This window comes from Rattus norvegicus, chromosome 11 (genome assembly GCF_036323735.1).
Source record: "Rattus norvegicus strain BN/NHsdMcwi chromosome 11, GRCr8, whole genome shotgun sequence".
NCBI lineage: Eukaryota > Metazoa > Chordata > Mammalia > Rodentia > Muridae > Rattus > Rattus norvegicus.
In genome coordinates, this window is record NC_086029.1 from 91,528,095 (window position 1) to 91,555,560 (window position 27,466).

The window sequence follows — 27,466 nt, forward strand, 5'->3', positions numbered from 1 at the left end:
CTTGGACTTTGAATCTTTTGAGACTGGCAGCCTGCCTCTTTTCACCTTCTCCATGACTGCAAGGCCAATGGCTTTCCTGAGTTGCAGGGCCCGAGATGCAAAGAATCTTATGTCTCCATCCTTGACCTGCTAGGGAGTGCTGTATACGAGGTAGAGGTTCCTCTGCCTGCCTGTCTGTATGTGTGTCTGTCTGTCTGTCTCCATTTTCTCTCTCTCCTCTCTGGTGAGAGAGTGACACCTATCCCAAGAAACTGCTTTGCGTCACATGCCCCCTCCCCTAGTCCCCAGCCTAACCACCACTCAGTTGATGGGTGTGAAGTGTCACATTATTGATTTTAAAATTATTTGAATGCTGATGAACAAAAAATGGCTGCTGAGAGACATTTGATTATGGGGGAAAAAAACCGCTGAACTAAATCAGCCTGTATATATTAAGAATGTCTTTCCTTGTGAATGGAGGAAAGGAAATGTATTAGGCTTGGGGAGAGGCTTTGTATATGTTTCTACAGGAAAAGAATAATTGTGAATTCTGTCAAAATTGATAAAAATCAGATATGATAGGGGAGACCCCTGAAGATCTTGGTTACAAACATGAAGAAATTATCAAAATCACCAAGGCAGGTAATGTATACTCTGATCCTTCTGCATGGGAACAGCTCTAAGATTGGCTGAAGCTTGTCTATACATAGCTAATACATTTTGTTGGCTACAGAGTCCTCATAGCTTATTATTACTTGCCATCCTTTCATCTGGCATGGGTGGGGATTTATATTGCAGTTTGTTTATAAAGTGCCAGGGGCCTGCCCCTGCATTAGTCTTCTTTCTCATTAGTTCTTCTTGAGGCAGTGGAGGGAGAAGAGCATCGGCAGAGGGTAAGACTTTGTCTTACAAGATATTTAGGGTTGCTTTATAATAAGTTTACTTATCTAAGTCTAAGTTACTATGTTACTGTAGCTGATTTACTTATTTATGTCTAAGTCACTATGCTCTGCTACTGTAACTGACCCACCTTCTGTGTTCCTCTGAGGCCAGAAACTGCAGTCTCTGGCATTTAGCATCTCATTCTAAAACAGCTGGAGATCAAGTAGAGGATTAATTGCTGGAGCCTTTTCCCTTTTGTCCCTATGCCTCTTGCTTATCAGGCTAGGGGGAAGTTTGGAGCAATAAACTTCTATTGAACCAAGAGAAGTGAATAGCATTTGCAGAAGGAAAAAATTTTACATAGCCAAATATGCTTAAACGTATATAATTTCATACACAGATTCATAAATGTGCATTTATACATTTCCACTTAAATCAGTTGAGTCAAGCTTACATACATTCTCACAATTACATTCTTACACACACACATGCATACATTCTCACAATTACACACACATCCATACTTACATATGCATATGGAGCAAATTACCAAGCATTGGTGCAGAAAGAACTCACTCATTCTGGATGAAAGATGAGCTCCAATCTTTATTACATAGAGAAAGAAATAGCTTCTACCCTTTTAATGCTAAGTGAATTAAACCCAACTTTGTAAAAGAAAAGTCTTGTTCCTTTTAATAAGACTAAGCTTGCCTTGCTATTAAGAAAGGACCCGTTCTGTCCCATGGTAAGGAGAAATCTGCCTGCTCCTTCTGCTCTCTGTAGCTTCTTCTTTTTTCCTCTTTTCCTCTGCATTCTGCACATTGCTCTCTTATGTTACCTATAGTCTCTAAGTTATTCCATTCTGCATTCTTCTCAGCCCAGATCTTTTTAGCTCAGTTCTCCTTAGCTCAATTCAGCTCAGTTCTCCTTCACTCAGTCCTGACTCTTCAGTTCAGTCCCCTCCAGCTCAGTCCTTCCATCTTCTCTTTGTCTTCAGCACTTAAACATCTTTGAGAATACATAATCACATGTTACAAAATTCATCACAAGTTAATATGAAAGATCAAGTCATAAATTGAAATAGAAGTTTATAACAGAGAGTGTTTACATGCATATCCATCAGGAGTAATTATCTGGCTAACCATCCATCACCTGTCACAGCTCCACAGGTTCACTGAAGGTTTAAAACCATAACTAAGTTATTAGTGAAGTTTTGTATAGATAAACCCAGTCAATATTTTATCCTCTGTCCTAGCACCTATAATAAATCATTAGTTCCCTTTTTATGACCTTTGGTTAATTGTTTTATAGCCTCTTGGAATGTGCTCTGAGTAGGAGAAAGTCTGGTTACTATCTAAGAGCAATTAACTGGTGACACTTGGGAGACTGGCAGAGTTCTCACTGCAGTTTTGACTATTAGAAAAAGACTTAATAGCAGTCCCACTATAAAAGAGCTTAATAGCCACTGATATACTTTTAGGAATTCTTATGGGATCATCATTAAAACGTAAGAAGTCCTTTATCTGTCTATATAGCATCACTACGAGACAGTACATCTTCGTAGATCTACAAAGATCTGCTCCAAAGGGGTGGGCTATTACTTAATGATTGTTATATATGTCTAATAATAACAACAGGAAAAGCCTTTTAATAGCAGGAATCTTTCCTAAAATGAATCCTTTATAGCCTTGTTGATAAGGGTGAACCAGTCTCAGATTATATAATAATCCAAGGCTGGCCATCTCAGGATGATCATTTGCTAGTTATTAGCCTGTCCTGTTATGGCTCCTGACAATAAAGTCCAAACTAACTTGAGAAAGACCGATGTTTTTCATTTGCTCTAACAAAAAGCAAAGAATCATCTTTAACTGATCTGTGCACAATGCACATTTAACACATATGTTTATGTAGAAATGTATATTATTTGTGAGAGTTTATGTGCTTTCAGAGCAAAATGAACAGACACCAATGAAGTCAGAACAAGGAGCCCAAGTAATCCAGCCTCACAGGCTGTCTCAGTTGCTTTTTTTATCAAACTTGCTTCCAAGACAACTTCAAAACAGCTAGCTCACAAGGTCCATCCATCCTTCCTTCCTTCCTTCCTTCCTTCCTTCCTTCCTTCCTTCCTTCCTTCTTTCTTTCTGTCCTTCCTTCTTTCCTTTCTTTCTTCCTTCCTTCCTTCTTTCTTTCCATCCTTCCTTCCTTCCTTCCTTCCTTCCTTCCTTCTTTCCTTTCTTTCTTCCTTCCTTCTTTCCCTTCTTCCTTCCTTCTTCCCTTTCTTCCTTCCTTCTTTACTTCCTTCCTTCCTTAAATTTATTTATTTACTTACTTATTTTATGTATGAGTGCTCTGTCTGCATGTACACCAGCACACTAGAAGAGGGCATCAGATGGTTGTGAACCACCATGTGGTTGCTGGGAACTGAACTCAAGACCTCTGGAAGAACAGCCAGTGCTCTTAACCATTGAGCCATCTCTCCAGTCCCACAGCTAGCTTTCAAAGGCCATGACCATTCTCCCAATTTCATTTGAGCCCCACCAAAAGAAAATCTATGCCCCCAAATCAGCAGGAAGAAATTTTAAGAGAACAGCACCCCATTTCCAAAAGGCAGGGTGGAAGTATTTTTGGTCCTTCAATGGGTTATGAATGTTTGTTGTTATGCAAGGGGTTGGTTGCAAGTTTTTAAATGGTATCGAGTGGGAGAAAACAAGGTATAGAAAGTTAAGTTCAGGGATTTCTCTCTTTGTTTTTCTTTTCTCTAACCTTTTTTTGTAGGGAGGCAGGGTTTGAAAGGATAAAAGGGGGTATAGGAATAATATAGGAATAATTGAAAAAGTTTAGATTATTGAATCTACTCTTAAACCAAAAAGCATTCTATAAGCCAATAATGCCACATTGGTATAGTTTTTTATATATGTACAAAGATTAAGGTTATTTGTGTTATAACATACTGTATGTTATGTTTCAACTCTTGTTTAAAGTACTAAACACATGCAGCTCATTTAAAAAAATTACAAAGTTTAGTTCCAGGCCTTTTAAAGCTATAATAGTATAGACTGTTTAAAATAATTAAGTAATGTAATTTAATAAGTAGTCGATCAAGCTTATGGTCATGTCTGATGCTAGACTAGTTTATCACAAAAATATGCTTCCTATATGAAACAGATATTAATACCTAGAAACAAGCAATGTTTGCCTATTCAGATGTGCTATAAATAGATGGGCTTCAAAAAAACCTCAGAGGCCTACAGAATATGACATTTAAAGATGTTTTTCAACAATGAGACATGTTTCCTCCTGGCAGCACCCCCATTCTACTTCAAGGAATATGATGTGCATTGAAGAAAGTCATTATGGGACTTGCTTCAAATGTGGCAAGCCAGCCACTGGGCAAGGGACTGCACTTGATTCAACTGCTGACAGTATGTTCTCCAAACTGGACAAACAAGGATGCAGGGAAGGTGACTGCTAAGCTTTGCAAGGACAAATAATTCCTGCATCACAGAAAAGTCTGTCAGATGATCTGGGCCAGAACGCTGAAGGAGATACTTCTACCACTTAGAGGTGATTTGGGTAACTTTACACAGCCAAGTGTCTCTGTCATCTCTGTAGTTTTGGAAGCTGCTTGTCTGTACTTCCTACACACTCAGGTAATACTTATTCCTTCTCTAGTCTATGGTGGGGTTGCAGATCAGATAGTTATAGTCTCACATATAAGTTTACATTGTTTAGGATCTAAGAAGATCTTTTAGGTTGATAAGGTGCAAGTTATGATAGAAATGTATTTAAGTACATAACTCTGAACTCACTAATAGAAAAATAAATAAGATACTTTTTCTAAGGTTGTAAAAATGGACTAGACATAGTATAAATTTTACCTGATAGTTTTCATATTTGTAATGTATATAGTTTATTGTTGTAAGAGAAAGAGCCTTTTATTGGACTTAAGGGGGACTTGTAGAATCTCTTGGGGACTGTATGGTTGTATCACTTGTCAATAAAAGAACCCATATCCTATAGGAAAGGGTAGAATAGAAGGTGGGACATCCAGTAGGCAGAAAGGATTCTGGGATAGGAAGGAGAGAGTCTGGAACATGAAGAAGGTCAGAAGCATGGGAGCTGAAAAGAGGGAACTGCCCACATGGTAGAACTTAGATAGAATAAATGGGATACTGAGTTATGATATAATTATGGAAGAGCCAAAGCTTATGGCTTAGGTTATTGTAAAAATACTTACGTCTCAGAGGTTTTATTCCAGGAGTCTGCGGCTGGGGTGAAAACTCAGTTAATACAGGCATGGTTCCTAAAACCTCTAGAATGTGAAGAAGCTTCTTACAGGACTGATGCTTTTGGGTTGTAAGACTTATTTTAAAAATCCTGGCATGGAGTTCCTTCCTGCCTTTGACCATTTATGCTCCTGGGTGAAAGATACGCACCCATACAGCCTTTCTATTTTTTTTTTTTTTGGTTCTTTTTTTTTTTTCGGAGCTGGGGACTGAACCCAGGGCCTTGCGCTTCCTAGGCAAGCGCTCTACCACTGAGCTAAATCCCCAATCCCACAGCCTTTCTATTTTAATATGCCTTAAGCAGCGCAACAGCTGGGCAAATGTCTACCTACCCTGCACGCTGCTAGAATCTACCTCTGACCAAAAACTCCGAGTTTGTTTCTACTCACTAATTCCTATGTTCCATCTTGACTGCTCTTAAATCCAATTAGCCGGCCCTCTGAGCCATGCTCTCATAGCTCAGGGCATTCTCCTTACTTCTCTATCCCATGGCTGTTTTGTCTCTCTCTCACCTTCCTCATGGTCTCCAGCCCCTGGGAACCCTAAACTCTGCCTACGTCTCTTTGTTCCAGCTATTGGCTGCTGGCATCTTTATTTACCATTCAGAATTAGTGGGGCAAGTTCTCAGAAGCTAAGTGCAGACGGCAGATCTTGGAGGCCAGCACTTGGCATTGCAAAAAGCAGCAAAAGATAAAGCCTCAATACTGTTATTGTTTTGTTTATTTGTTTATTTTTTTTTGAGACAAGCTCTCTGCCTTGCATAGCTCTGGAACTTACTGTGTAGACCAGGCTGGCCTCAAACATTCAGAATTCACCAGCCTCTGCCTCCTAAATGCTGGAACTCTGAGGCATGTGACACCATGCCTGGCTTGTTTCCTGTTTTTAATAAGATTGTTTCTCTGTAGCATCTGCAATAGGGTATCAATTAACATGACCTGGGTTTTTAATTTCTCCTTTTCAAGAAATATTTTCATACACTCAAGAAATGTTTGTCAAAGTTCTTTGTGAATTATAAAATAAATGTTTCTGTGGGATAATAATATTTTGGGTTATTAACTTGAGTTTATTTGTTCTTGGTTTCCTGATTATCTGATACCAGCACCCCTTCTCAACACTGCTCAATCAGCAGACTCTGTGCTCATGCTCCTGTCAAGAAATGTGGCCCCCATAGATGGTCACCATGGTTAATTGTGGTTGACCAATGTTCTTTTTTTTTTCTTTTCTTTTTTTTCAGAGCTGGGGACCGAACCCAGGGCCTTGCGCTTGCTAGGCAAGCGCTCTACCACTGAGCTAAATCCCCAACCCCATATGACCAATGTTCTAAACGCTGGAACTTGTCAATGCCTGTGCCAAGTTGGTTATTCAGTATTTAGAGTACTAATGACCATTGTGAATGGAAGGTGGAGAAAATCTGAAAGTGTATTAGCCTGGCTCCAGATGCTTGAGTCCAGATTTCTGAAGAAGAGGGAGGAGGATTAAAGTACAAGCAAAGAGTTCTGCTGTCCTTTCTGGAAACACAGCCTGGGCCAGATTCCTTGGTGGTACTGCTGTCTCTGGATGATCTTCTGGGGACTCCTTCATCGATAGAAGTGGCAGTTAAAGTAGCCTCACAGAGAGATGTGTTCAGACCAGTGGTCCTCTGAGCCCACCCAAACTCCGCACTCTGTGAGATTCTAGAACAGCAGTACAAATCTATGTGGGGAGAGGCAGGCTGAAGGGACTCTTAGTGCCTACATTAAATGGGAACTAATTGGAACATAAGTGATATTTCTTGAACATTTGAATTTATTTTCATGATTATGCTAAAACTTTCTCAGCAGCTGGTAGCCAGTTATGTTTTTTTGTTTGTTTTTGGTTTCCAAAGACAGGGTTTCTCTATGTAGCCCTGGCTGTCCTTGATTTTGACCTGTAGACCAGGCTGACCTTGAACTCAGAGATCTGCCTGTCTCTGCCTCTCAAATGCTGGGATCAAAGGCGTGCACCACCACTGTTTGTTAACCAGTTTTACTAAGCATTTCATAATTGAATTTAGGCTAGAAGTCACTAGAAGACAATGTGACTCATAATAATATTTTAAAACATAATATATACTTTCTTGGTATGCCCACTTTAGCGGTTTGAATGAGAATGTCCAATAGGCCCAGATATTTTAACATTGGGTCCCCAGTTTGTGGTATTGTCTAGGGATGTTTAGGAGGTATGACTTTGCTGGGGGGGAATATGTCATCGGGTGCAGCCTTTGAGATTAAAAGCCTCATGTGACTTCTAGTTAGCCTTCTCTGCTTTGTGCTCGAGACTTGAGTTCTCAGCTTCCTGCTCCTCTTTACTTGCTCGCTCCTATGCCTCCTGCCATGATTCTCTCTCATCTCTCTGGAACCATAAGTCAAAATAAACTCTTCCATAAGTTGCCTTGGTTCCAGTATTTTATCACAGTAGCAGAAATGTAGGGAATACACATAGCTATAGCATAACTACAGAGAGCACAGACTCAAAGAATTAGGGAGTTAACTCAAGGCAGGGAGAAATTCTGGGCATCAGATTTGCCTCAACTGACTCTATACCAAGAGACAGAATTCACCTCTGGTTCCTAGCATTGACATCTGTACTGGATAGTTGACATCTGTACTGAGTGGTTCTGTGTGTCAACTTGAAACAAGTTGGAATTATCACAGAGAAAGAAGCCTCCCTTGAGGAAATGCCTGCATGAGATCCAGCTGAAGGCATTTTCTCAATTAGTGAGCAAGGGTGGGAGGTTCCATTGTGGGTGGTGCTGTCCCTGGGCTGGGTTTTATAAGAAACCAATTGAGAGTGGGGAAGCCAAGAAGCCATGGCAGGACGATGGAAGGCTGACATAAAGATTCTGCTCTGTGTATTTACACGTTGTTATCAATGTTCTTTTTTTTTTTTTTTAAGATTTTACTAGATGAAGGAGCTTGTTTTTTTTTTTTTTTTTTTTTTTTATTAACTTGAGTATTTCTTATATACATTTTGAGTGTTATTCCCTTTCCCGGTTTCCGGGCAAACATCCCCCTCCCCCCTCCCTTTCCTTATGGGTGTTCCCCTCCCAACCCTCCCCCCATTGCCGCCCTCCCCCCATAGACTAGTTCACTGGGGGTTCAGTCTTAGCAGGACCCAGGGCTTCCCCTTCCACTGGTGCTCTTACTAGGATATTCATTGCTACCTATGGGGTCAGAGTCCAGGGTCAGTCCATGTATAGTCTTTAGGTAGTGGCTTAGTCCCTGGAAGCTCTGGTTGCTTGGCATTGTTGTACTTTTGGGGTTTCGAGCCCCTTCAAGCTCTTCCAGTTCTTTCTCTGATTCCTTCAATAGGGGACCTATTCTCAGTTCAGTGGTTTGCTGCTGGCATTCGCCTCTGTATTTGCTGTATTCTGGCTGTGTCTCTCAGGAGAGATCTACATCCGGCTCCTGTCGGTCTGCACTTCTTTGCTTCATCCATCTTGTCTAATTGGGTGGCTGTATATGTATGGGCCACATGTGGGGCAGGCTCTGAATGGGTGTTCCTTCAGTCTCTGTTTTAATCTTTGCCTCTCCCTTCCCTGCCAAGGGTATTCTTTTTCCTCATTTAAAGAAGGAGTGAAGCATTCACATTTTGATCATCCGTCTTGAGTTTCGTTTGTTCTAGGGATCTAGGGTAATTCAAGCATTTGGGCTAATAGCCACTTATCAATGAGTGCATACCATGTATGTCTTTCTGTGATTGGGTTAGCTCACTCAGGATGATATTTTCCAGTTCCAACCATTTGCCTACGAATTTCATAAACTCGTTGTTTTTGATAGCTGAGTAATATTCCATTGTGTAGATGTACCACATTTTCTGTATCCATTCCTCTGTTGAAGGGCATCTGGGTTCTTTCCATTTTCTGGCTATTATAAATAAGGCTGCGATGAACGTAGTGGAGCACGTGTCTCTTTTATATGTTGAGGCATCTTTTGGGTATATGCCCAAGAGAGGTATAGCTAGATCCTCAGGAAGTTCAATGTCCAATTTTCTGAGGAACCTCCAGACTGATTTCCAGAATGGTTTTACCAGTCTGCAATCCCACCAACAATGGAGGAGTGTTCCTCTTTCTCCACATCCTCGCCAGCATCTGCTGTCACCTGAGTTTTTGATCTTAGCCATTCTCACTGGTGTGAGGTGAAATCTCAGGGTTGTTTTGATTTGCATTTCCCTTATGACTAAAGATGTTGAACATTTCTTTAGGTGTTTCTCAGCCATTCGGCATTCCTCAGCTGTGAATTCTTTGTTTAGCTCTGAACCCCATTTTTTTAATAGGGTTATTTGTTTCCCTGCGGTCTAACTTCTTGAGTTCTTTGTATATTTTGGATATAAGGCCTCTAACTGTTGTAGGATTGGGAAAAGATCTTTTCCCAATCTGTTGGTTGCCGTTTTGTCCTAACCACAGTGTCCTTTGCCTTACAGAAGCTTTGCAGTTTTATGAGATCCCATTTGTCGATTCTTGATCTTAGAGCATAAGCCATTGGTGTTTTGTTCAGGAAATTTTTTCCAGTGCCCATGTGTTCGAGATGCTGCCCTAATTTTTCTTCTATTAGTTTGAGTGTATCTGGTTTGATGTGGAGGTCCTTGATCCACTTGGACTTAAGCTTTGTACAGGGTGATAAGCATGGATCGATCTGCATTCTTCTACATGTTGCCCTCCAGTTGAACCAGCACCATTTGCTGAAAATGCTATCTTTTTTCCATTGGATGGTTTTGGCTCCTTTGTCAAAAATCAAGTGACCATAGGTGTGTGGGTTCATTTCTGGGTCTTCAATTCTATTCCATTGGTCTATCTGTCTGTCTCTGTACCAATTCCATGCAGTTTTTATCACTATTGCTCTGTAATACTGCTTGAGTTCAGGGATAGTGATTCCCCCTGAAGTCCTTTTATTGTTGAGGATAGCTTTAGCTATCCTGGGTTTTTTGTTATTCCAGATGAATTTGCAAATTGTTCTGTCTAACTCTTTGAAGAATTGGATTGGTATTTTGATGGGGATTGCATTGAATCTGTAGATTGCTTTTGGTAAAATGGCCATTTTTACTATATTAATCCTGCCAATCCATGAGCATGGGAGATCTTTCCATCTTCTGAGGTCTTCTTCAATTTCTTTCCTCAGTGTCTTGAAGTTCTTATTGTACAGATCTTTTACTTGCTTGGTTAAAGTCACACCGAGGTACTTTATATTATTTGGGTCTATTATGAAGGGTGTCGTTTCCCTAATTTCTTTCTCGGCTTGTTTCTCTTTTGTATAGAGGAAGGCAACTGATTTATTTGAGTTAATTTTATACCCAGCCACTTTGCTGAAGTTGTTTATCAGCTTTAGTAGTTCTCTGGTGGAACTTTTGGGATCACTTAAATATACTATCATGTCATCTGCAAATAGTGATATTTTGACCTCTTCTTTTCCGATCTGTATCCCCTTGATCTCCTTTTGTTGTCTGATTGCTCTGGCTAGAACTTCAAGAACTATATTGAATAAGTAGGGAGAGAGTGGGCAGCCTTGTCTAGTCCCTGATTTTAGTGGGATTGCTTCAAGTTTCTCTCCATTTAGTTTAATGTTAGCAACTGGTTTGCTGTATATGGCTTTTACTATGTTTAGGTATGGGCCTTGAATTCCTATTCTTTCCAGGACTTTTATCATGAAGGGGTGTTGAATTTTGTCAAATGCTTTCTCAGCATCTAATGAAATGATCATGTGGTTCTGTTCTTTCAGTTTGTTTATATAATGGATCACGTTGATGGTTTTCCGTATATTAAACCATCCCTGCATGCCTGGGATGAAGCCTACTTGATCATGGTGGATGATTGTTTTGATGTGCTCTTGAATTCGGTTTGCCAGAATTTTATTGAGTATTTTTGCGTCGATATTCATAAGGGAAATTGGTCTGAAGTTCTCTTTCTTTGTTGTGTCTTTGTGTGGTTTAGGTATAAGAGTAATTGTGGCTTCGTAGAAGGAATTCGGTAGGGCTCCATCTGTTTCAATTTTGTGGAATAGTTTGGATAATATTGGTATGAGGTCTTCTATGAAGGTTTGATAGAATTCTGCACTAAACCCATCTGGACCTGGGCTCTTTTTGGTTGGGAGACCTTTAATGACTGCTTCTATTTCCTTAGGAGTTATGGGGTTGTTTAACTGGTTTATCTGTTCCTGATTTAACTTCGATACCTGGTATCTGTCTAGGAAATTGTCCATTTCCTGAAGATTTTCAAATTTTGTTGAATATAGGTTTTTATAGTAAGATCTGATGATTTTTTGAATTTCCTCTGAATCTGTAGTTATGTCTCCCTTTTCATTTCTGATTTTGTTAATTTGGACGCACTCTCTGTGTCCTCTCGTTAGTCTGGCTAAGGGTTTATCTATCTTGTTGATTTTCTCAAAGAACCAACTTTTGGTTCTGTTGATTCTTTCTATGGTCCTTTTTGTTTCTACTTGGTTGATTTCAGCTCTGAGTTTGATTATTTCCTGCCTTCTACTCCTCCTGGGTGTATTTGCTTCTTTTTGTTCTAGAGCTTTTAGGTGTGCTGTCAAGCTGCTGACATATGCTCTTTCCTGTTTCTTTCTGCAGGCACTCAGCGCTATGAGTTTTCCTCTTAGCACAGCTTTCATTGTGTCCCATAAGTTTGAGTATGTTGTATCTTCATTTTCATTAGATTCTAAAAAGTTTTTAATTTCTTTCGTTATCAATGTTCTTAAGGGATGGATGGTACTGGGCTTTGTATGTTTAAGTGGACACTTATATCTTACCAATTGGGTCAGAAGAAGAAGAAGAAGAAGAAGAAGAAGAAGAAGAAGAAGAAGAAGAAGAAGAAGAAGAAGAAGAAACGAAGCTGAATTTTGTCAAATGCTTTCTCAAGATCTAACAAAATGATCATGTGGTTCTTATCTTTGAGTTTGTTTATATAGTGGATTACATTGATGAACTTCCATATATTAAACCATCCCTGAACCCCTGGGATGAAGCCTAATTGATCATGATGGATGATTGTTTTGATGTGTTCTTGGATTCGGTTTGTAAGAATATTATTGAGTATTTTGCATTGATATTCATAAGGGAAAATGGTCTGAGGTTCTCTTTCTTTGTTGGGTCTTTGTGTGATGTAGGTATAAGAGTAATTGTGGCTTCATAGAAGGAATTTGGTAGTGCACCATCTGTTTCTATTTTGTGGAACAGTTTGGACAGTATTGTGTATGAGTACACTGTAGCTGTCTTCTGACACACCAGAAGAGGGCATTGGATTCCATTACAGATGGTTGTGAGCCACCATGTGGTTCTGGGATTTGAACTCAGGACCTCTGGAAGAGCAGTCAGTGCTCTTAACCACTGAGCCATCTCTCCAACCCCCTTGGACAGTATTGTTATGACGTCTTCTATGAAGGCCTGATAGAATTCTGCACTAAACTCATCTGGACCTGGGCTCTTTTTGGTTGGGAGACTTTTAATAACTGCTGTTCCTGATTTAATTTTGGTACCTGGTATCTACTCTAGAAAATTGTCCATTTCCTTCAAATTGTCCAGTTTTGTTGAATATAGGCTTTTGTAGTAGGATCTGCTGATTTTTTAAAATTTCCTTAGATTCTGTTGTTATGTCTCCCCTTTCATTTCTGATTTTGCTAATTTGGGTACACTCTCTGTGACCTCTGGTTATTCTGGCTAAGGATTTATCTATTTTGTTGATTTTCTCAAAGAACCAGCTCCTGGTTTTGTTGATTCTTACACCTCTTCATGATAAAAGTCCTGGAAAGATCAAGAATTGAAGTAAAAGCAATATACAGCACACCAGTAGCTAACATCAAACTAAATGGAGAGAAACTTGAAGTAATCTCACTAAAATCAGGGACTAGACAAGGCTGTCCAGTCTCTCCCTACTTATTCAATATAGTTCTTGAAGTTCTAGCCAGAGCAATCAGACAATGAAAGGAAGTCAAAGGGATACAAATTGGAAGGGAAGAAGTCAAAATATCACTATTTGCAGATGATATGATATTATACTTAAGTGACCACAAAAGTTCCACCAGAGACCTACTTAACCTGATAAACAACTTCAGCAAAGTGTCAGGGTATAAAATTAACTCAAACAAATCAGTAGCCTTCTTCTACTCAAAGGATTAAACAGGCTGAGAAAGAAATTAGGGAAATGACACCCTTCCCATAGTCCCAAGTAATATAAAATATCTTTTTGTGACTTTAACCAAGCAAGTGAAAGATCTGTATGACAAGAACTTCAGGATTAATATAGTAAAGATGGCCATTTTGCCAAAAGCAATCTACAGATTCAATTCAATCCCCATCAAAATTCCTACTAAGTTTTTTATAGAGATAGAAAGAGCAGTTTGCAAATTCATCTGGAATAACAAAAAACCCAGGATAGAGAAAACTATACTCAATAATAAAAGTAATTCTGGGAGAATCACCATGCCTGACCTCAAGCACTCTTACAGTCATAAAAACTGTATGGTATTGGTACAGAGACAGGCAGATAGATCAGTGGAACAGAACTGAAGACCCAGAAATGAACCCACACACCTATGGTCACTAGATCTTTGACAAAGAAGCTGAAACCATCCAATGGAAGAAAGGTAGCATTTTCATCAAATGATGCTGGTTCAACTGGAGGTCAGCATGTAGAAGAATGCAAATTGATCCATTCTTATCATCCTGTACAAAACTTAAGTCCAAGAGGATCAAGGACCTCCACATCAAACCAGATACATTCAAACTAGTAGAAAAAAATTGGGGAAAAGTCTCGAACACATGGGCACTGGGGAAAATTTCCTGAACAAAACACCAATGGCTTATGCTCTAAGACCAAGAATCAACAAACAGGACTTCATAAAACTGCAAAGCTTCTGTAAGGCAAAAGACACTGTCATTAGAACAAAACGACAGCCAACAGATTGGGAAAAGATCTTTACCAATCCTACATCTGATAGAGGGCTGATATCCAAAATATACAAAGAACTCAAGAAGTTAGACTCCAGAGAGCCAAATAACCCTATTAAAAATGGGGTACAGAGCTAAACAAAACATTCTCAGCTGAGGATTATCGAATGGCCAAAACGCACCTAAAGAAATGTTCAACATCCTTAGTCATCAGGGAAATGCAAATCAAGACAACCCTGAGATTCCACCTCATATCAGACAGAATGGCTAAGATCAAAAACTCAGGGCACAGCAGATGCTGGCAAGGATGTGGAGAAATAGGAACAGTCCTCCATTGTTGGTGGGATTGCAACTAGTACAACCATTCTGGATATCAGTCTGGAGGTTCCTCAGAAAATTGGACATTGAACTACCTGAGGACCCAGCTATACCTCTCTTGGGCATATACCCACAAGATGCTCCAATATACAACAAAGACATATGCTCCACTATGTTCATAGCAGCCTTATTTATAATAGCCAGAAGCTGGCAAGAACCCAGATGCCCTTCAACAGAGGAATGGATTGAAAAAATGTGATAATTCTACACAATGGAGTACTACTCAGCTATCAAAAACAATGACTTCATGAAATTCATAGGCAAATGGAATGAACTTGAAAATATCATCCTGAGTGAGGAAACCCAATCACAGAAAAACACACTTGGCATGCACTCAGTGATAAGTGAATATTAGCCCAAAAGCTTGAATTACCCAATCTACAGGAAGCTCAAGAAGAAGGGTGACCAAAATGCGGATGCTCCCACTCTTTCTTAAAAAGGGGAACAAAAATATCCATAGGAAGGGATATGGAGGCAAAGTTTAAAGCAGATACTGAAGGAATGGCCATTCAGAGCCTGCCCTACATGTGGCCCATAAATATATACAGCCACTAAAACTACATAAAATTGATGAAGCTAAAAAGTGCATGCTGAAAGGGACTGGATATAGATCTCTCCTGAGAGACACATCCAGAGCATGTCCAATACAGAGGTCAATGCTAGCAGCAAATCACTGAACTGAGAACAGTACCCCCTTGGGGGGGAATTAGAGGAAGGAATGAAGGAGCTAAAGGGGCTTGCAACCCCATAAGAACAACAATGCCAACCAACCAGAGCTTCCAGGGACTAAACCACTACCCAAAGACTTTACATGGACTGATCCAGGGCTCCAACTGCATATGTAGCAGAGAATAGCCTTGTTGGGGCACCAGTAGAAGGGGAAGCCCTTGGTCCTGCCAAGGTTGGACCTCCAGTGCAGAGGGGAATGTCGGGGGTGGTGGTGAGGCGGGGTCCATGGGGGGGACACACTTATGGGGGAGGGAGAAGGAATAGGGGGGCTTTTGGGCAGGAAACCAGGAAAGGGAATAACATTTGAAATGTAAATAAAGAAATATATCTAATAAAAATGATGTAAAAAAGAAAACAGAAACAAAAAGGAAAAAGAAAGAGAAAAAGAAAGCAGGCCGAACAAGCCAGGGGAGGCAAGCCAGTGAGCAACATTCCTCCTCCATAGCCTCTGCATCAACTTCTGCATCTACGTTCCTACTTTGTATGAGTTCCAATCCTGACTTCTTTGGGTAATGAGCAGCCATGTGGCAGTGTAAGCTGAATAGACCCGTCCTTCCCCAACTTGCTTCTTGGTCATGATGTTTTGTGCAGGAATAGAAACCCTAACTAAGACATCTTTCCTCTTGTTTCCATTTGTCCTCCTGTCTCATTCTGGCTTCTTTCCCATACTCCCCTATGTATGAAACCAAAGTTACAAAGTAATTACACTTTTCATTTCTAACTGGTCATATTTTATTTATTCAGAATATTGTACTCTTTCCCCTACCAAGAAATCAGGTTTTATTTTGGAGGCGTATGTTCAAAAAAGTTGGAAACTTGTGGAAACTTACTCTCAAATTTCCCTGGACAGGACTTTGAGGCTGTCTGAGGGAAGGGCTGAATCTCTGGTTGTGGGGGTCTGTTGCAATTTGGCAAGGAGAAGCTGGGGAAATTGGCTTCAGGAGGAGTGAGAACTTCACCTACATTCAGTGGAGGGAGTCGGTAGACATATCCGATTTGTCGTTGGTGGAAAGGAAAGAGTCCTTTACCTGGCCCTCTTTTCCTTGAGTGTCCGTGTGGTGGACCATGTCCCCGATGATACTGACCCTTGAGTTCTTGGCTATTGGAGGGTGGGTCACAAGGTCCATAGTCAAGGAAATCATGTCCATGGGGGTGGTGTCCATGGGGATGGTCACCATGAGGATGGTGACCATGGGGGTGGTGCCTGTGAAGATGGTGACCATGAGGGTGGTGTCCATGGGGATGCTGACCATGAGGGTGGTGTCCATGGGGATGCTGACCATGAGGGTGGTGTCCATGGGGATGCTGTCCATGGCAAGGATGCTCATTACAACTGTGATTATGAGGGGGTCTATGGCTCCTGTTGGTACCAGAAGGCCCAGAATGGCCAGGGAGCATTTGTGGAAGGGCTCCTTCTTGAAGTGGTGGTCTGTCTGAGTTATCTTTTCCTTCTGGTGGTGGTGGGCATCCAATTTCATGTGTCTTATGGGTATGATGATGGTCCCTGGGTCCACTGAGCTTACACAGATGTTTGTCACAATGAGGATGCTCATGGCCCCGATGGGGTTTCATGTCACTCCTGTTTTTAAGATCCTGGTAAAGGACACAGAAACGTGAATATAATTATGTAGGAAGTTAGATTTTAGGCTTTACTGCAGGCTCTCAAAGATTTCACAAATTGATCTAAGACATAGGAAACCAAAAAAGCCATTGTATTTTTAAAACATTAACTATTTCATAATATGTAGGGGTTTGCCTGCGTGTATGTCTGTATACTGTGTGTGTGTGTGTGTGTGTGTGTGTGTGTGTGTGTGTGGTATCTGTGGTGTGTGTGTGTGTGTGTGTGTGTGTGTGTGTGTGTGTGTGTGTGTGTGGTGTCTGTGGAGTCCAGAAGAAGGCATAAATCTAGAACTGGAACTACAAACAGCCATGAGCTGCCATGTCCTCTTGAAGACATCAAATACTCTTGACTGCTGAGCCATCTCTCCGGCTCTGGTTCTTACGTTTTTGTTTTTTCTAGCCAAATTACATTTAAAATAAAAAAGGAATCTGTTGTTGAATAGCATTATTATTGCCCAAGAGAAGTATGACAAATCAGTTAATGTCAAAGTAAGAGTGGTCCTTTGGTGCTGCTTTATAAAAATTGTATTAACCTTATTTTTCTCGTTTCAATGAAAAGTGATCAAATAATGATAACTGCCCATTAAACTAGCAGTTTTTGATGGATCTGACATTCCCAACACAGTCCCAAGACACATTCCTCTAAACTTAACCTCCAAACCCTCAGCTTTAGCTTAAACAAACAAAAAACACAGAGTCTTTCTCTGTAGCTCAGCCTGGCCTGGAACTTGGCTATTTTTCTATTTCAGCTTCCCACATGTTGGAACTACAGTTGTATACCGAAACAGACTTTAATTAAAAAAGCTATGGCTAGGCATGCAGTTGTCCATGTGGCTAGGTGTCTCAGCACTCGGGAGCCGGAAGTAGGCAGATCTGTGAGTTTAAGGCCAGCTTGGTTTACAGAGTGAGTTCCAGATTAGACAATGCTACATAGTGAGTTCCAGATTAGAGAATGCTACATAGTGAAGCCTTGACTCAAAAAAAAATTAAAATAAAACAACAAATGAGCAAACAAATAAAATCTATGGAGCCATCTGTTTGTACTCTATGACTCTGTCTCTTTCTCTCTCTTGTACACACACACACACACACACACACACACACACACAGAGAGAGAGAGAGAGAGAGAGACATCACTAGAGCCAAATGAACCAAATGTACTATTCGAGAGATTATCTCTTGGTCTGGTCCTGCTCATGATGAGAGCTGTTCAGCCAACCCACCTCAGTGTTGACAACTTCACAGGTCACGTCAGTGTATTCTGGGGTTTCCAAGTCAGAGGCTTCTATACTGTAGGACAAAACTGCTCTGCAGAATCCAAAGACCTTCAAAGGGAAATGCCTGTTAGCATGTGCAAGAGGAATATACAGTGAATGGGTCCATACAGTGTGTGTCTGCATGGCTGTCAACATTTCCAGCCAAGAAAAAGCTTTAAATGAACAAGAGGAAAGTGTCCAGGTCTGTATCTTCCACAGGATTTTATCAGACTTCTGTGGGTTTCTCCACAAACAGATGCACTGTCCATCTGTATGTAGTCCTAGGGACACATGCCCCCTCCTAGAGACAAATGTCTATGCTACCCTTAAGCTAGTGCTTCTGCAATAAAGACCTGGGTTGCTTGTGCCTGGGGGAAGGGAAATGCTATTGAAGACAGATTCCTGTAACTTGCAAGTGCTGGGAAGGGCAGAGCCACTACAAAGATGGGTTTGCTTGAGTCCTGTTAACACGAGTGTCTGCTGGCTCTCACTAGCTGACACTGTGTGTTCTGGAAACTCCTAACCCCATTTGTCAAAGGACAAGAAGACAATTCATTTCTAGAAAAAGCTATGTATTGAGGCTGCCTGGACAGCTTTGAGGTTCAAAGAGACCTATATGAATGTGGACTTGCCAGTTCCCAGCAGTGGGAAATAAATTGTACAAAGGTTCTGAAATCCGGTGTTGTAAAGGAGGTGCATTCCCACAGGGACAAGCGGCTTTAGTTCAGTGAGGGGAGGCTGCTAGCTTCTCCTTCTCCAGACTTTATGACACTACAGTAGGTTGTCAGGGCCGCACAAACACAGCAGAGTATTTGTCTTTTGCGGCTGATGAGGAGGAATCTAGAACTGGCTCAAGTAGGAAAGTTGAGCAGCTGGAATGTGTACGTATGTAAGTATGCATTTGCCACTTGTGAAATTGATGACACAGCACATGCCTCTTCCCTTCTGGCTGGAGACAGCAGATGTGCCATTAAACCCCAGGAAAGCCCTCGAATCGAGAACAGAACAGAGTTCCACATTGCTAACACTAACCAACTAAGAGTACACTAGTAGGGGGTTAAGATTGTAGGCCTCATCCCAGGGTAACTGAACCAGACACTTGCATCTCCACAGTGGGGCTGCCTCAGAGCTCAGCAGACAATAATAATATAGTGGAGATGCTTTATAAACACTAAGATACCAAGTGCATTAGTCATTCTCTGATCACAGTGACCAAATACCTGCTAGGCAAGGACTAAAGGGAGGAGATATTGGGCATCGTCAGTAAGCCCTTTCAGCAGATAATGGGTCAACTTGACTAAGGAAGAAGTCCTGGATTCTAACCAAGCTTGGCAGGACCACAGTAACATCGTCACTTGTCACCTGGGATACGTGCGAGTGTCCATGCTTGTTATAGATGGCCTTAGCATATGCTGGCTATTGGCTCACTAAACCTTTCATCTTAAAGAATTGAAAAATTCAGTTCTAGGTACTATGTATATCACGTCGCATACATTCTAAAACCATTTCTCCATCCGCCGATCAGAATGAATACGTGAACTTACGTTCTAGGGTTGTGTGAGTGTTGGTCAGTGAACATGTGTGTGAGGAGTCCCTTGAGGTGGTGGGCACTCTCTAAATGGCGATGTATCACACTTACCGGAGGGTGTCTGGGGAAGTGTTGTGTGGAACAGTTCCTCACCGAGAATTCTATGAAGTAGCTGGTTCTTTCCCCTCCTCTCTGGAACAAAGGAATCAACACAGTTTCAAGAGCATAGAAGCTGAGTGGGAAAGTAATAGACACCCATCGTACGACATCTTGTAAAACACTAAGGGAGTGAAAATGATGAATACATGTGATTTTCCTTTGGTTTCTGCTTAATAACAATAAATTATGCCAGTGATAGTAACCACCATTTGCACAAGTTCTGTAGTATACGGGCAGAAGCATAGCAGGGAAAAACACCCTCCCTGAGCCCCAGATCCTCATTTTTTGGGGATGTCACTGCTACTTTTTTGTTTTATTTATGTTTATGTGTCAGAAGTTCTTCCTGCATAAGCTTCTGTCCAAGGTCAGAAGACGGTGTCAGGTAATCTGGATTGAGAGTCACAGCTGATTGTGAACCATTATGCCCAATCTTAGAATCCTACCCAGGTCCTCTGGAAGAGCAGTCAGTGCTCTTAACCTGGGAGCTATCTCTCCAGCCCTATTCCCACTGGTTTCATGTGTTTCTCCAACAGGCTTTGTCCACGTGTAGGAGTGTGCAGATGTTCAAAGACTTCACAAACATGGGCTCATATGCCAAGTATTGTTTTGCAACCTTCTTCTGCCCTCCTGCCAGTGCCTGTCAGGTCAGAACATTCTGCACAGGCTACCACATTATATGCATCCCATTGCTTGAAATACTGTGATATATTTGATTTTCCCTTTTCAAAACCTTGGCAGAGGCTGGGGAGAGATATTTCAGTAGTTAAGAGTACATACTGTTCTTTCAAAGGACCAGTTCAACTCCCCATCAGGAGATCCAATGCCCTCTTCTGGCCTCTGAGCACTCTCTGTCTCTCTCTGTCTCTGTCTCTCTCTGTCTCTCTCTCCCTGTCTCTCTGTCTCTGTCTCTGTCTCTGTCTGTCTCTCTCTCTCTCTCTCTCTCTCTCTCTCTCTCTCTCTCTGACAAATAAACAAATCTTAAAAGTACATATTTAAAAGAAACAAAAGCCAAAACATTATCTGGCTGTTCCACATGACAGCCCTCAGTGGGAGGCACTAATATTCTGGATCTATCAGGCAGAGACATTTAGCCTCAGCTCTAAAGCTGGTCATGGTCAGGCTCTTTTCCCAAGCCTCAGTATTCTACCATAAGGAGGCTAACATTGGATAGTTTTTAGTGTTCAAATAATCCAATAATGCTCTTGCCTTTCCTTTGGCTTCTTTTTCCTGTCAGATAATAATTCTATCCTTATCCCTTATCTCGTATCTCTTCAATACAAGAAGTTTATGGGATTGTTGTTTACTGAGTATCAAAGGCTGCAACAATTTCAAAGGAGCTGCCTAGGTGAGGCCGGTGTACAGGGCCTGCTGCTCAGCTCACACCCGACACGCTGAGGTAGTGGGAACTCACCCCTCTTATAACCCTTTCAGCTCGTTCCACTCTGAATGAGGCAAAGTCACCATTCTCCTCTTTGTACTTGTCGAGGGCTTTCCGGGCTAGCTTTCTGTAGGGCTCGGAATCCTCAAAGAAGTCGAAGAGTACAGGACTGTCTTTGGTGTTGCTAAGTGCTGAAGAGACTAGAGAAAGGAGAAAGACAGCGATGCCACAGGGTCAGAGTTGGAAGTGGCAACGTCGAAGCCAGGTCAGAACACAGAACATGTAAGCCCTTCCCTGAGAGTTATTACTATTATTACAGACGGACTAACTGAAGGTTAAAGTAACTCAAGAGACAATTGGCGGGATAACAGCTATTTTCCCTGCTGCATCCATGAGGCCACACCCACTCCAGCCTTCACAAGTGCTGCTTTAATCTAGGCTTCCTATCTTTGTCAAGGAGAGAATGGCAGCTTAAAGTTAAAGCTACAGAAAATGGTTGAGCGCAATTTCCCTCCCTCCCTCCCTCCCTCCCTCCCTCCCTCCCTCAACCTCCCCTCTTTCTGAGTGTGTGTTCCCTTTCCTTTTGCCCACAGGGAATCGCCCTGAGGCTGCCCTCAGACTCATACTATGGTCTTCTGGCGTGCTAGGAATACAGGTCTGTAATACCATGCCTTGCTTCTTTTTAAAAGCAATTTCCACTGCTCAACTTAGCTGGGCAGAAGTGGCCATGCCTTTAATCCTAGCACTCAGGAGGCAGAGGCACGCAGATCTCTGTGAGTTCAAGGCCAGCCTACTCTACAAAGTGAGTTCCAGGACAAACAGAGATAAACAGAGAAACTCCATCTCATCTAACAAACCTAATTCTTTTGGAGAAAATATTAAAATACTTAGGAATGTGCACTATCGGGGTAGGGATTTAGCTCAGTGGCAGAGTGCTTGCCTAGCAAGCCCAAGGTCCTGGGTTCGGTCCCCAGCTCCGAATAAAAAGAAAAAAGAAAGGAAAAAAAAAAAAAAAGAATGTGCACTCTAGCATCAGCGCTGTAGAAACGTAGATGTAGCATTCTTTGTCATGCCTCAGTGTGCTTCTGAGAACACACCTTGGAATCTTTGCCAGTCCCAATTATTTTTTTTAAAGATTTATTTATTTATTTTTATGTACAGCATTCTGCCTGCATATGTGACTGCAGGCTAGAAGAGGGCACCAGATACCATTACAGATGGTTGTGAGCCACCATGTGGTTGCTGGGAATTTAACTCATGACCTCTGGAAGAGCAGTCAGTGCTCTTAACCACTGAGCCATCTCTCCAGCCCAACCCCAATTATTTTTATCTCTGCAATAAAAAGTTCCACAACATTTACTTCATAGCCTCGTGTGAGATTAGATGGAATGATTGGATCTCTGTAGCACAGCGTATGACTACTTTATACACTAGGACCTAGAACTCTTAACTGTTGAAGCCAATTCTCAGCAAGTGCTCCGTATTCTGCAAAGCGTAACTCATTCTATTCAACTTCAGTAAGAATTCTAAATGACAAAACCTAATCAGAGTAAGTAACCTGCTCCCCAGCTCACAATGATCCTGGAGATAAAATAGTTGGAGCTGGCTGAAGTTCAATGGCATGACCTGGAAGGCAAAATCTAGACACAGTGAAGACAAGATTCCATCTCAACGGCACTGAAGGCACCAGTCAGCTCCCATTCCACCACCCTGTTACCTAATCCACACCACTGTATGACCGAGTTCTACGTTCACTTGGAATCAGTTAGCAACTCCGCAGATGACCTTACCGGATCTCATGGTGCAGTTATAGCCATTCACGCTAAGATCTTGAGACTCATTTGAGTATCTTGTGGCTATTACCTTACACTGTCCAATCACCTGTAAGACAAGAGGATTCCCATCAACCTCATCACAGACTGTGTACTGCACACCATTGGCACCCCAAACCCTTATGAGAGCAATGGGATGTGACCACACCCCATATGTTTTCAAAGGAGGCAGCACTAGATAGAGCCCCTTGGTGTATAAAACTTGAACTTCTGGGTTTGGCATCCTGTGTCTGCTCATTCCTTTGTACTCTCACCTGTGAAGGGAGCCTGGCCTCAGTATCCAGCCTCATACCCAAGACAAGACCTAATTCCTCACTGCAATTACAGCCGTTACCACCAACAAAGTCAGTCTTCACCGCACACAATTCCCAGCTCATTAATTCATAGGCTGTGTTTTTTTAAACGACATTGGACTCCATTTACTCACACTCTCTCCCTTCAGAGTTCAGCGGATTGATGTCTAAGGATGTTTGCTGATTTGCGCGGGACTTGAAGGTAATGGCGCTATCTCAAGGAGCCACGAGAGAACAATTGAAGGTTAAGATCATCTTCATGAATCTTAAGATGCCAGCAGCTTTTCCCACTGTCTAGCCCAGCATGTGTCTCCCGTGAGTGAGTGGATTGGATAGAAGAATGATGTGAGGAACCTAGTGGCCCCAGTTACTTACTATCTCAGATGTCCACCTGGCTGGAAGACACTCATCCTGGGCTTTTGTGGAGAGGACCCAACAGTCAGATTCTATCACATCTAAAACTAAGTAGTAGATGGTGGCAGTTTCCTAAGGGTAACAAGGAAGGGACAGGTCAGGAGGATGCAGGGACACAGAGATCTTTTTGTTTTGGTTTATTTTGTTGTTCTTGTTGTTCATTTTATTTTTTAATGATTTATCTATTCTTATTTTCTATACATTGGTCATTTTGCCTGTTTGTATCTCTGTGTGAGGGTGTTAGATCCCCTGGAATTGGAGTTCTAGACAGTTCTGAGATGGGTGCTGAGAATTGAACCCCGGACTTCTGGAAGAGCAGCCACCTTCCAGGCCCCTGTTTTTATTTTTAATAAAAGCAATCTCTTCCTTTCCCTTTCCTTTCTTTCCCTCTATTCTCACACACTCTCCTTCCTTCCTTCCTGACCCCTTCCCTTTCTTTCTCTCTTCTTCCTTCCACTTTCCATTTCTCTGTCCATTGTTCATTCTTTTTCTTTTTAAAGAACAGGACTCCAGGATGTAAGAACCCAGGCTGGCTTTGAACTTACCTTTGTGCTTCACAGTCCCAAGTGCTGAATTACAGGCATGCACTACTGTGGATCGAGAGGTTTCTTCTCTCACCTTTAAAAAGCTGCCACTAAATGGCCCATTGGTTTGGGTAGGTGTTGAAAGTTCAAGCCCAGAGTTAAGAGTGACAAATAACTACCACCTCCTCTGGTCTGTATTTGTGGTCCTGTCCTCTGTGCCTGAACTGTCTTTCCCTCCTTAGCAGCAGAGAACAGCAGCAGAACAAAACAAGCAAGGAAAAATACAAATACATCTTGCAATCACCAGTTTTCCCCTTAGCCAGTCATAAACAAGGCTGAGTGGTCTTTCCTTGAAATGTCTCATGTCTTGCCTAGCCTGTATTTTGACCACTGCCTTGATCTGGTCCTCGTTTCTGCATTCCTGGATATGCAAACGAACTCTTTGTTCATGTCCCTATCACCTGCCTCTGTCCCCTGAGTCTCATTGTGTCCCCTTCTCCAGCCTTTCTGTACTGCCATTCAGAGGTAGCACCTTCACTTTCATCCTGTGTCAGACAAATGTGTGACACATGGCTATTACATTGTTTGTTGCCTTAAGTTCTGTGTTCCTGATTTCTGCATTTGGCAGTGCCTCCCCATCTCCAGTGCTGTAAAAAGTATGAAATGCTTTGTGTGTCATCTGCAGTTGCCCGGGGTCTGGCTTCCTGCCTTCAGACGTTCCATTGTCGAAAATGTACGAAATTGTTATCATTGTTGTTGGTACTGTTATTGCTGCAGTGGGAGGAAACAGCATCGCTCTGTAGTCCCGATTACACTATCAAATCTGGTCTAAACAACCATAGAATTTAAATGAAGACAGTAAGCTTGCTTGGCTTCAAGATAAGCCCATATTCTCTTCCAACTTCACACTGAACTCCAGAACCTCACTGAACTTCTATAATCCCTACCTGCTTATTCCATTCCTGTGCAGTAGGTCACTTTCAGATTCCCTGCTCACCTCAAGGACATGTGGAGATAGAATTCACCTGTTCAAATCCCTCTAACCTCCAGAACCCACCACCGTATTTCCCTTTCAGAATTAAAAGATCTGTCATTGTGTCGCCCCAATATCTTGGGAGTGTATATGGTCACAAACCTATCCTGTCTTTCACAGTTGAAATTTGAATTTTTCAGGCTATTATCTTTTCTGAGGAGCACAACTAATTCTAGTTTTCTTTTCAAAGTTCCCAGTATTCTACAGGATCTACAGTGCTTCCGAATAGTTGCAGCCGGATGCATGGTTACTGACGTGCCAATAACCAAGATTAGTTTAGAGGCAAACCCAACAACTCAGAGTCCGCTTCAGAAACTAAACAGGAAACCTGGCTAAAGTTGTCAATTGTGCAAAGCAGCCTGCTCTGGGACTCCAGTCCCCATTGCCCCTGACACGTTGTCTCCCAGCTCCAATCCTCCATTGGCCATGTCTTACCACTCTGTCCAAGTGGGCATCAGAGACCCGCAGCAGCTGAAAAGTATAGCCACTCCTCCGCCCTTTATTGATCAAGTCTAGAACTTTCTCAGCCAAAGGCTTGGAGGCATCACAGTTGGTGGGACTCAGGGCATGGGAACACTGCAGGGTGACTAGAAGCAATGCTGTGGTGAGCACCTTCATGGTGCAAAACCATCCTCGGCTGTGGTCCACCATAGTGGAGAATGCTACAGTGACTCACACTCAGTTGATAAAGGTCTTTATAGATCTTTTGTTGTATAACTGGGCATGTTCACTTTGACCCCAGGTTCAAATATCTGTCAACAGTCTGTAAATGATTAGTGTAGAGAAAGTTAAGACCCAACACTGATGCGTGGGTAAAACCATCATTTGTGCAATACGCTATATCGGGTAGACAACTGACTCAGGGTGCATTTGACCCTAAGTATTTATTGTGTGGGCATGGGGGATGGAATTGGGAGTAAGTTTTCTTTTACTTGTCTCATTTGGAAATCTCTATAGCCAGCTGCTTTTTGTGGATTATGGTGCTAAAATTCCTCAGTGGAGCACAGCCGAATTATATGAGGGGGGGGTAACACATTCAAAGCCCTGACTCTTGAAGGGCATGACCTTCAGCAGTGACTGTGAAATCTGATGGACATCTTTTTTTTGGTTCTTTTTTTCAGAGCTGGGGACCGAACCCAGGGCCTTGCGCTTCCTAGGCAAGCGCTCTACCACTGAGCTAAATCCCCAACCCCCTGATGGATATTTCTAACCCTTACTGTGTGATGCTGTAGAACCCTTCTGCCTTAGTGACTGTTCTATTGCTGTGAAGAGACACCATGACCATTGCAACTTTTATGAAAAAAAAAAAACACTTAATTGGAGCTTGCTTCCATTTCACAGGTTTAATCCATCATCATTGTGGGGATCACGGTGGCCTGCACAGGTGGACATGGTATTGAGATGTCACTGAAAGTTCTACATCTGGATCCACAGGCAGCAAAAAGAGAGAGCCACTGGGCCTGGCTTGGGCTTTTGAAATGTCAAAGCTCATCCCGAGTGACACACTTCCTCTAATAAGGCCATATTCACACCAACAAGGCCACTTCGCCCAATCATTCTCAAGTATGCTGATGACTAAGCATTCCACGATACATGAACCAATGAGGGTGACTTAACTGAGTTCCTATTGCTGTGATAAAACATCATGACCAAAAGCAACTTGGGGAGAAAAGGGTTTATTTAGTTCACATTTCTATATCAACACTCATCTCTGAAGCAAGTCAGAACAGGAACTCAGCACAAGGAACTGGAGGCAGGGGTTGATACAGAGACCCTGGAGGAGTGCTGTCTACTGGATTGCTCCTTATGGCTTACTCTGTGTGCTTTCTTATAGAACCCAGGACCAACAAACCTGGGTGGCCCCACCAACAATAAGCTGGGCCCATCCTCATCAAGCACTAATTAAGAAAAATACAGGTCTGCCTATAACCCAAACTCATGGAGGCATTTTCTTCATTTCATGGAGGTTCCCTCCTCTCAGATCATGTTAGCTTGTGTCAGGTGGACATAAAAATATCCAGCACAGAGGGGTGGCATTTTTATTCAAACCACCACATCCTTTCACTCTTAGACTTTTTTATTTATAAAATGTGAATTGATAGTTCTTGGTGATGCTGTGCAATGAATAAGAAGCCATGTCTATTTCAGTCGGTGAAATGTTGGGCACAGCATAAATGCAGAGTAATGGATATCACTTACTATCATTTGTCCTACAACTAGGGACCCTCCCATGCCATGCTCGTTACTTGTGTCCCTTAAAGCAAATCATACGAA

General features: G+C 41.9%; 1 protein-coding gene across 1 annotated transcript; it reads right to left on the minus strand.

Annotated features, from left to right (window-relative positions):
- Positions 1-15,869: 15,869 nt before the first annotated feature.
- Positions 15,870-25,852, minus strand: Hrg l1 (histidine-rich glycoprotein like 1). The gene is made up of 7 exons (NM_001329900.1): positions 25,628-25,852; positions 23,597-23,707; positions 22,887-22,977; positions 21,130-21,296; positions 19,671-19,751; positions 17,999-18,100; positions 15,870-16,748 (listed from the first exon to the last, which is right to left on the minus strand). Exons 1-7 carry the CDS (start codon positions 25,808-25,810, stop codon positions 15,936-15,938), a joined length of 1,548 nt encoding a protein of 515 aa, NP_001316829.1. The 5' UTR covers positions 25,811-25,852; the 3' UTR covers positions 15,870-15,935.
- Between the last annotated feature and the right edge of the window lie 1,614 nt (positions 25,853-27,466).